At 41.2% G+C, this 11233-nt stretch overlaps 1 protein-coding gene across 1 annotated transcript in view; it reads left to right on the forward strand.

Annotated features, from left to right (window-relative positions):
• The window catches only part of LOC102756708 (cytochrome b-c1 complex subunit 7), a 4591-nt gene extending 305 nt beyond the window's left edge, over positions 1 to 4286 (forward strand). The window contains exons 2-4 of the mRNA XM_006753189.2: positions 2563 to 2634; positions 3262 to 3428; positions 4080 to 4286. Coding sequence (XP_006753252.1) covers positions 2563 to 2634; positions 3262 to 3428; positions 4080 to 4157 — 317 coding nt within the window. The 3' untranslated portion in view covers positions 4158 to 4286. The remainder of the gene's footprint in view (positions 1 to 2562; positions 2635 to 3261; positions 3429 to 4079) is intronic.
• Positions 4287 to 11233: the final 6947 nt, after the last annotated feature.

Consider the following 11233-nt stretch of genomic DNA (forward strand, 5'->3'; position numbering starts at 1 on the left):
GAGGGTGCCCGCGGCCGCTCGGGCACCGCTGGGTCCCACCTGCCTGCGCTGGGCATTCCCTCCGCTTGGCCTTAGAACTAGAGTTCAAGGGCACAAGGACGTCACTGGGTGACTTTCAGCCGACAGGACCCGAGTGCTGTCTGTGAGCCGGGTACCCGCAGGTGCATGAGCGCGGGGCACGCTGCCGCCGGGGATGAGCGACAAGAACGGCAACAGAAAGGCACAGTTCTATTTGATGTTCACGCTCTGTTTTATATAATTCCGGTCATTTCAGTTTTCTATCCAATAACAGATCTGTTGGTCCCGAGAAGGGTGTTAGTTTGCCCTTGACCCGGGTAACCGAGGCAGAGTGGCCGGAGGAAAGGGGGTTGGAGCCGGCATTGCCCCCTCGCAATTCCCGAACCCGGAGTTGGAGGAGGGAGGGCAGCCAAGGGGACGAGAAGCTTCGAGTCCACCTTGTCGCCACGTCGGCGTGGTCTGTGGATTTGAAGACATCTGGATGTGTGGTAGGCATTGAGGCAGACATATCTGTTATTGAATAGGACACTGAATTGCCGGAATATTTAAAACAGAACGTGAACGCCAAATAGAGTTTTATTTGCTTTTTTGTTGTTGTTCTTGTTGCTCATCTCTGCCCTCTGACGGTTTCAGTGGTTCTCAGCCTTCCTAATGCGGCGACCCTTTCATACAGTTCCTCATGTTGTGGTGACCCCCAACCATAAAGTTATTGTCGTTGCTACTTCATCACTGTGATTTTGCTACTGTTATGAATCGTCATGTAAATATCTGATATGCAGGATGTCTTTTCATTGTTACAAATTGAACATAATAAAGCATAGTGATTAATCACAAAAACAATATGTAATTATATATGTGTTTTCCGATGGTCTTGGGCGACCCCTGTGAAAGGGTCGTTTGGCCTCCGAAGGGGTCGCGACCCACAGGTTGCGAACCGCTGGAAATTGAGGTCGCTGTTGAAAAAAATATTGGTCCCTTTCCCTGGCCTCAGTCATCGTGAAGCTGTTCATCAACGTAAGCGACATGGAGCTTTTTGGGGGGCGGGGTTGGGGGAGACCCTTGAGAATTCATTATTTAACGGAACTTTGCGAATATTGAAGGCGCTCTGCCCCTGCGCAGTGTTTGGAGCTCAGTCGACCTGGCTGGATTCCATCTGGGGGGGGGGCGGGGAGGGGGGCCGGGTGACTTCTGTGAGACCTGTTCCCCCTTTTCAGGGACAGGCTGGGAATCAGGGTCAAGCAGATGGGATGGTGCTGGGTTCACAATAAGTGTTGGATGCATGGTAATCATTCTCACCGTCACCTGTTAATACACTCACAAGTCATTGATTTTCTGCAAGTAAGTATGCTTGTAGATTGTTGGCTCTGGTACTTGTTTTGCTAGAAGCCACGTTATCCCTGGTGCTTAGTTTCCAAGGGGAGTTACCGAAGCCTTGTGCTCTGATGTACTGAGGAGCAGGGGCAAGGCGGGGTTGGAGGAAGAGGAGTTTGCTTGGCAAGGGGCTAACCCTAGACAAGATTTTCAAGGCGATGGTAAGCTTTCTCTACCTCCCCGTCTGGACCACATTTCTCCTGTAAACCTCAGGCACTATCATGTTATTCCTCAAGGAGTTTTAGCATGACCTGTTCTCATCCGTTTTCAAATATCCCTTCCCTTGGTGGAAAGGTTGGGGAGTGGAAAATGGGCTTCTTTTGCTGATCCTTTTTAATATTAATGGACTAAGTGATGGCGAACCTATGACACGCATGTCAGAGGTGACACCGAACTCATTTTTTTGGTTGATTTTTCTTTGTTAAATGGCATTTAAATATATAAAGTAAATATCAAAAAGAGAAGTCTTTGTTTTACTATGGTTGCAAATATCAAAAAATGTCTATATGTGACAGGGCACCAGAGTTAAGTTAGGGTTTTTCAAAATGCTAGCACGCCGAGCTCAAAAGGTTCGCCATCACTGGACTAAGTAATGGCATCAAAACCCTCCCAGAAATACTGTGGTTCTAAAGAGGGTAGCCAAGTAATAAAAAGGTAATGTAGAATACAAATTTTGGAGGATGAGGGTCATTTAGACTGCCACCCTATCCTGAAATGTCGCCTTCTTTTCTTACAACACCAACTCCCTTTAAAAGGGAAGCTTACATTTGTTACCTGTCATCTATTTCTGAAACTACAAATAATTGAGAAGTTCTGAGTTTCTTTCCCATCACCCACCCCTTTAATTCCGATAGTTGCAGGGGGACATACAGGAATGGCACGCTTGCCTTTGAGTGGCAGTAATTGTACTCGTAAATCTTGTACATTAGGTGTTCGAGTTTACCTTTTTTTCCATGATTTGCCCAACTTGTTTTTACCCACAGTTTCTTTTGCTCATAGATAAAATAAGGAATTTTTATCTACAGTATATAGAGTATACACTGTTGAAAGGATATACCTTCCTATGCTTGCACGCTCTAACAGGTTAACTATCAGAAAGCGGTTGCTTACCTATCAGCATTTTCATATAGTACAGCAAGTGAATTGCAGCAGCTAACAGTGTGACAATATCAGTTGCAGCATCAAGCCGGTGGCTGGATGGTATTCGAAAATGGTATTACAATGCTGCAGGATTCAATAAACTGGGTGAGTGTCTGCACTTCCTTCTTCTGTTTTTTCTTTTTTTTTTCTGAGAGCAGTTTTTTTGCAAGAGTCATTATGCGTCCAAAAAAGTAGCTAATTATGCTTGTGTACATTAGAAGATGTTAAAGTTAGGTCACATTTTATTGTTTATGTTAAATCACACCAATTATTTTGAGAAGAGAGGGATGGAATTGTCTTAAATGTTTGAGGTGGAAATAATTTATGTTCTTGAAATAGAGTAGCTGGACCTTTTCTTTCGTATGCGCTCCCTCTCCCAGCTCCTTCACTTAGCATTTAAAATTTAAGTTCCGTGAACTTTGAAAGTAGAGATTTTTCCAATTTGATTTGTGTTTAAAAACAAGGTAGACATTTTAAAATTTGTTTTAGATAAAATGTGAATTCTGTGGCAATAGATTTTAAAAGGCTTATATATTGTTCCCAAAGTACCATTTTAGAAATCATCCACTAAAGAACCCATGATTATGTATGAAATACATTGAGCTTGATCATATGTAACTCTTGATATTTCACCTAAGTCTTAAGTTTATAAGTCATAAAGTATTTTACTCGTTTTTTAAAAATTCCTGATTTTTGAGACACATATTCAGTCTCTCTTGTTTCCTGTCACAGGGTTGATGCGAGACGATACAATCCATGTGAATGAAGACGTAGAAGAAGCCATCAGAAGGCTTCCTGAGAACCTGTACAACGACAGGGTGTTTCGCATTAAGAGAGCCCTGGACCTGTCCATGAGGCAGCAGATCTTGCCTAAAGAGCAGTGGACAAAATATGAGGAGGTAGAACAGCTTCTGTGTATCTGACAGTGTTGGCCACTACGGATTGAGTATTACAGAGAGAGAAACATTCATTTGCATAGCGCTTTAGGGTTCTTAATGTTGTCACAAATAAATGTCCTTAAGACAGTACGGTGAGGTTATAGAGCAAATGTTAACTTCATTTTAGAGACAAACATTGAGACGTAAAGGTGAAGTGACTGTTCCAAAGTCACTACGCAAGTTTCTAATATATAATATCCAGGTTTTTTCTTTCCCAGGCTGTGTTCTCCCTCTGCACTCTGCTTCCTGCTCAGATGAAAAAATGCTGTTCATGTGATCAGCCCATTGAGTGGCGCTCTAGCTCCCAGGAAGGACTCTGAAGCCAGCCCTTGCCCCTAAGTGCATTGAAACTAGGCAAAAGCTTACAGACTCTCATTTCCTTTGCTTTTCTGTCTGACTTTCCTCTCATAACCTGTCAAAGCAATTGATTACAATATCTTCATGGGTTTTACATTTTAGAAAAGCAGACAGTTCTTAGTTTGCTAGAAAATACTTTTTAAGTTGGAAATGAAATTTTCAATGACTTTCTTTTGTTGTTTAAGACCTGTTGAGTGTTTGAAGTATGCGATGGTGATAGTAGCATATGATATTTTTCTTTTATTTGTTCTTTAGGATAAATTCTACCTTGAACCATATCTGAAAGAGGTTATTCGGGAAAGAAAAGAAAGAGAAGAATGGGCAAAGAAATAATCATGGAATCAATCTGTGGATGCATCTGTCCTCAGTATTTTAATTATGTTGGTTAAACTTGAAATGCACAATTTGAAATCATCTTGGTTTCAAATATATAAATAAATGTCTATTATAACTTTTGTTGGAGTTTTTGAATTCTAAACTTTATTCTTAATAACTACCGAATTTACTTATCTGTTAAATTCTTTTCAAACTTACAAGGTATTCTTCAATTAGTGTTTAATGGCCTCCTGAAGCTAAGAGAAGCCATTTTTTAAAAATTTCATTTTTATTCCTCTGTTTATTGATATGAGAGAGAGGAAAAAAAAATCGATGTGAGAAACATCAATCGGTTGCCCTCCACATGCACCCCGACCAGGGATTGAACCTGCAACCTATGTACATGCCCTGACCAGGAATCGAACCCACAGCCTATTTGGTGCATGGGACAACACTCCAACCAACTGAGCCATGTGGCCAGGGCTACTAAGCCATTTTAATCAGTTTCCTTCACTGGTTGGATAACTTCTTGATTTACTGAGAGAGATAATATTCTTCCAAATAGAATAGTCACCTTGATATTGCATTTGTAGATTAGCAAGATACCTAATAGCCTTGGGGCCTACCTTGCAGGAATGGAGTGGAGTGAGAAACAAGGGCCATCACTTCATTTAATCTGAAGCAAACTGCTCTCAGACTTAAAAGGTTACTGAATGCAGGAGAGAGGATCCACCCCCTGGTGTGCCGGGATGGAGACCCCTGTTGTGCCCTCTGCAGCCACTGCTCTCAAAACATAATTGAGTTCACATCGCATCCTATCTTTTAAGATTGTGTATACAGCCCCACGATGGGTCTGTGTAAGGTATCTGTGTTCCTGTGTATTAGAAAACAAAAATCAGACAAAAATATAAAGACATGGTATTTTCTCCCCATATCCCAGAGACTTTTCTACTTTCGAAATGATTGTTAGAAAGTATATGGTAAGGGCTAGATACTAATAATAGTTTGAAATTTTAAGGTTATGGTAATTTTAAGAAATACATATATTAAAACCATTCAATGATGTTATTGCCACCCCTAAACTGTAAAATGGTTTCTGTGGTGGAGACGTGCCTAGGAGCCCAGCAAGTGGGAAAGGAACTCTGGAACCTGCAGGCTGCACAGGGTTCCACAAGCCCCTGCGTGGATGGTAGGATCTTCCCTCGAAGAACAAAACCGGAAAGTTTTGTGTCAGGCGAACTTCCTAAAACAAAAGCATGTGTGTACGTATTTTATGTTTGTTTTCCACGAAAGTTAGGTATGTTGACACATTTATTTCTGTTTGACTTTTGCAACATGAACATAATTGTCTTAAGAATTTGCTAAAATATTAGGTCAAATTTCCTAAGAGCCTCCCTTCTCTTTGATATTCAGATTATTTTCTGAAACACCTATTCTGAATCATGTCAATTTTTTTCATTTGGTCTGAGTTGCCTAAATTTTCCTTTGATGTACAGGTTTTGGTTATGGTAAATACAGGGTTTTTTTGTTTGTTTTGTTAATCCTCACCTGAGGATATTTTTTCCATTGATTTTTAGAAAGTAGAAGGGAGGGAGACAGACACATCGATTGCCACACGCACCCCGATCGGGTCAGGGATCAAGCCTGCAACCGAGGTATGTGCCCTTGACTGGAATTGAATCTGAGACTCTAGTCTGCGGCCAATGCTCTAACCACTGAGCAATCAGCTTGGGGCATCAGTTCTTTAATATGCTCAATATTTTGTAAGATTTGTGATTTGACTGCATACATTGGAATTTCATGTTTGGAACAGTATTATAAACCACATAGAAACTGACAAAGATAGTGGTCGATGACAATGTTAAGGGACATCTTAGTGAGGGACTATCTGCATAAGCGTCAGTTGAAGAATAAATATTTTTGAGTCAGGAAGCTTCCCTGCTAGACCTAAGGAGGTAACTGAAATAAGTTCTCAGACAACCACGCACCGCCCAGTATTCCAGTGCTCCAGTTTCTTCCTTCAGTCCTTTTCAAGTAAACCTGAATCTCATACATGGTTGATTAGTATTATATTCATATAACCTATTTGGCTCATCATCCTGTAGATAGAATAATAGAGTGATTCATAGCCAATTCTAGGTACGACTACCCAGATCTGAATCCATTCACTTACTGGGTAACTTAATAGTATGGTTTGACTTCTGTGCCTCAGTTTCCTCAGCTCTAAAACGGGGCTAATGATAGAACCTACTTTAGAGGGTTGTTTTGAAATTAACCAATTTCATTATATATCAGGTACTCAGAACAGTTCCTGGCACATGGTAAGCTCTGTTCCGACTGCTACGGGATTCAGTAATAAGAATGAAAACAGGGCCGAAGCGTAAAGTTACCATAGTCATAATAATCCTATGTTCACAAACAGGATGATGCTAACATAGACCTATGTATGGCTTTGAAAATAACCAAAGAATTTAGAATTTAAAAGCCAGGTGAAGCTCAGCTAGAGTGGCTCAGTTGGTTGAGCATCGTCCCATGAACCCAAGCGTTACCAGTTTGATTCCTGGTCAGGGCACATGCCTGGGTTTCGGGCTCGATTCCCCTTGGGGTGGGAGGTGGTGCAGGAGGCAGCCAATCGATGTTTCTCCCTCTCCCTTCTCTAAAATAAAAACATTTTTGAAAAAATAATAAAAGTTAGGTGAACATAAAAACTACACTAAGTACTTGAAAGGCTGGTGGGTGAAGTGCAAATGGGTTTACCCTTTTGGGTGACATAAGTTTTAGGAACTAAAGTATCAGGTGTGAATATACTTAAAGGGTGAATGAGAGACATAACTAGAAAATATAGGGGAAAGGTCTGTTTATTAGAATAAGGTACTAAATTCTGCCACTAGGTGGCGATGCACTACAACTTTACAACTTAAAAGTACACCACACCACACTGTTGGAGATTTACCATTCTGTACCCTCACCAACTCCCTCCCCTTCATTTTTCAGGATGACAACACCTTAGAGGTTTATGGCCATCAGGAGAATTTACTACTAAGCTATATACTGATGTAATGAAATCTAATATATGCTGTGCAATGAATTATGAGATGTTATTTAGTTTCAGGATTTTATTACTTCAATCAGTTATGACCATATTTCCTCTTATATGATTGCTCACTCTTTAAACATACCAGATGACTGTATAAGGAACACCTAATAAAGTCTATAGATGTTAAAATCTAAATGTTTTAATTTATTTGCCATAATTTGTTTAAATTCTGGTTATACCGGTGTTCATATTAAAAGCCATAACATATTAGAAGTTGAGATGTCAGGTCGGATGGTGCCTCTGAATTATATTTTGTTAAGAAATTTTATTGTATGTATTAGCAATTGAGCAGAGAAGACGAACTGAATCATTCATTACAAGGTAATTTTCAGCATAGATTCCAGAAAGCCTGTTAGTATTTGAGGGACTTAGGTATTTTGTATTAAGACAAACTATTTAAGTTATTCTGGATTCTGACTATATCTCTCGTACAATTGAAAAATGTATTTGTTTAACTTTGTATTTTAATACATTTGCCCATTTCTGCAAAAATGCCAAAAAGTAATTTAAAAATAAATCCCTATGACACTTCTGGTAACATTATTCAACTGAATCATCGCTCTGTTAGTATTCTATTTTAAAGAACACTTTATAAATATACATGAAAATTGTATTTACAAGCCAAACCCTCCAAAATAATTATTTCTGTTACAAAAGAGTCAGTTTCTAATTCCTTTCTTATGCATGCACTTAAAATGTGGTTTGCCACTAAACTGGAAACTAAAATGTGATACCAATGATCTAGGCAAATCATTAGCCTTTATGGATTGGTGCTCCTCAGCTATAAAAAGAAAGGTTTTGACTACAAAATCTTTAAGATTCATTTCAACGCCAAAAGATCCTGTGTCTGTAATTTTATTTATGCACTTTATTGTTAATATGAACTAATACTGCTGGGAGCACCAGGTTCTGTTCATATCTCCCCTGCAAACTTCTGGCATAGCTTTTACACCTATCCTTTAGAAGTAGAAATTGGGCTTAAAAATACCATTTTACCCTTATTCATGGTTTTGGTTGGGGGAGGGGGGGGCATGCTTTTTATGTGCCAAGCCAGGCAGAAGGTAGGTGTGGGACCGGGTTTCTCAACATTGCCACTATTGACATTTGGGGCTGGATAATTCTTTATTGGGGGGGGCTTACCTGTACATTGTAGGATGCTTAGCAGCATCTCCAGTTTCCCCCATGTTGTGGCAACCAAAAATGTCTCCACACATTGCCAAACGTCCCTTGGGGACAGAATTGCCGCCAGTTGAAAACCACCAAGAGAGAAATCAAGATGGTGGACACATCTGTATGTACATAGATATGTAAATAAATATGTAAATTAACTGTAAAAAAATATGCACCAGGTGTTACAGAAACATGGAGACAGGAAACTAACTCAGCCCTCAGCCTGGAGGGTGATCAGAGAAGACCTTTTCACAACCTGGATGAGTCTATAGAGTAAGCAAAGCCGGTCAAACCAAGAAGGTGGTGAAGTGCTTCACAAGAAGAAAACTAACGGGGCATGCTAGGAAGCATGGAAGTACAGGCATACGGAAGAACAGGCATTGCATTGATCGAGTGGCAAATATCTGGGAGATTAAACTTGGAAAAGTGTATGCCATATTGAGATGTTTGGATGCTGTGAGCAGCATCCAAAGTGTTTGGATAGATTCTAGGAAGTGAAAGTTCCCAGAATTTTCATAAAGGGGTTAAAGGGGGTGAATTTTAGTTTCTCATTACTAAACTGCCAATTTGCTTTTCAAAGTTTTGTAATAATTTATGCTTTTCTAAAGAATTCCTGGGGGCCTTTTTCTCTACACCCCTGCCTGCATTGAATGCTCTCATCCTATATAATAAAAAGCTAATATGCAAATCGACCGAACAGCAAAACGACTGGTCGCTATGACGCACATTGATCACCAGGGGCAGATGCTCAATGCAGGAGCTGCCCCCTGGTGGTCAGTGTGCACCCACAGGGGGAGCACTGCTTAGCCAGAAGCCGGGCTCGCCAGCAGGCTCATGGCTGGTGAGCGCAACGGCGGTGGCGGGAGCCTCTTCTGTCTCCGCCCTGCCCTGTTTTTCCCTCCAGCCTGCCGGCAGGCCCCAAACAGCCCTAATCACTGGCCAAGCCTAGAGACCCTACCCATGCAGGAATTCATGCATTGGGCCTCTAGTTAAAATTAATCTCTGTGGCCCTGGCCAGTGTAACTCAATTGGGCATCCTCCTGTGCATGAGGAGGAGATTGCTAGTTTGATTCCTGGTCAAGGGCACATGCTAGGTTGCGGGCTGGATCCCCGATCCTCAGTCGGGCGTGGAAAAGGTAGCCTATTGATGTTGCCCTCTCACATCAATGTTTCTCTCTCTTTTCCTCAATCTCTAAAAATAGGTAAACTATTTTTTTAAAGGATAATCTTTGTGAGTTTAGTTGGAGAGTTTTTTGTTTAAATTTGCATTTCTTAGATTGAGTAAACATTTTTCCATATGCTGTTATCAAGTTGTTTTTCCTCATTAATCAATCCTGTTCATGTCCTTTGCCTATGCATCTATTTTTACTTTCATAGCTTTTTCCTTATTTGTTTAGTTTTCTTCCTAATTCCCCCCGCCCCAAATTTGGGTCAATTCTTATCTATTTGTATGAGAACTTTATATATTTAGACAGTACTTTTTTTACTTAAATTTGCTAACAATATATTTTCTTATTTTATTGTTTTAAATTTGTTTTGATTATTTTTTGGCAACTTTTCAAATTTATTCATGGTGGTTCTTGTCAAATGGAAGTTTCCATTTTTTATGTAGTGCAATCAGTCCTCTTTCCTGTGGTTTTGCATTTGAGGTCATACTTTGAGAAGTCCTCCCTTTACTCCAAGGTTATATAAATATCCAGTAAGGTTTTCATTTAGTACTTTTAGTTATAAGAAATAAAATCATAATCTTTAATCCCAATGGAAATTAGGTATATGGTGTGAGCAGAGTACGTGTATATGTGTATATATATATAATTTTAATCCTTGCCTGAGGATATGTTTTTATTGATTTGAGAGAGAGGGAGAGAGAGAGAAACATAAATGTGACAGAGAAACACCAATTGGTTGCCTTCCTATATGCCCCAACCAGGGACTGAATCCCCCATGTAGATATGTGCCCTGACTGGAAATCGAATCTGCAACCTTTTGGTGTACTGGACAACACTCCAATCAACTGAGCCACCCTCCTAGGGCTGGGCTATATATTTTTTAGAGATACTAGAAGGTCCAGTTGTCAATTTCTTTAGAGATATTAGAAGGTCCAACGACTTGTGCAAGGTTGGGGTTAGGGGGTAGAGAGGGAGGCCTGGAGGGAACCCACTAAGGGAGATCTCCTACGGGGGATGCAGGCTGGTAACCAGCCCCTTCAGTGTAAGATCGTTCGCTGTGCTGGATATTCCAGATGCACTCTACACTTCTCCACTCTGCTCTGCACCCCCAGATGCTGACCTGTATGAATTGCATATAAATAACACCCTTGCCGTCTGGCTTCTGGCGTGGACTTGGCCAATGGGAAGTCACCTGCAGGAGACGGCAGACACGAAGAGAAAAATGGTGGAATTTATTCCCCAGCCCACCCCCTACTGGATCAGAGGTTGGCCGTTGGCTGTGTTCCTCTGCAGAAGGCCACTCTCTGTCAATCAGCCCCTCTCAGGATTCCTACAGCTCTCTCCCTCCCCACCCTCATCCCTGTTGGTTCCACAGCCAGTCCTTTATCAGTAGTCCCTTCATTGGAAGTTTCTCAGTTGACGAATTGGGTCCTCCCAGGACCCTGAGTCGCACAGAGCTGGGCTCGCCACAAGGTTCTCCCAGTGGGAGTCCCGAGCACTGCCACCAGGAGCTGGTTTGTGGTCTGTCCCCAGGAAACCTTACAAGCTTTCTTCTCTGAGGTTGGCCAACTCACGGCTCAGAGTCAGCCTCCAAGAGACCACACACGTTCCTGTGGAAGAGAATGGCTTTCCAAAAGCCCATCTCCTAGCCCCCTCCC

The sequence above is a fragment of the Myotis davidii genome, unplaced genomic scaffold (genome assembly GCF_000327345.1).
Source record: "Myotis davidii unplaced genomic scaffold, ASM32734v1 scaffold390, whole genome shotgun sequence".
NCBI lineage: Eukaryota > Metazoa > Chordata > Mammalia > Chiroptera > Vespertilionidae > Myotis > Myotis davidii.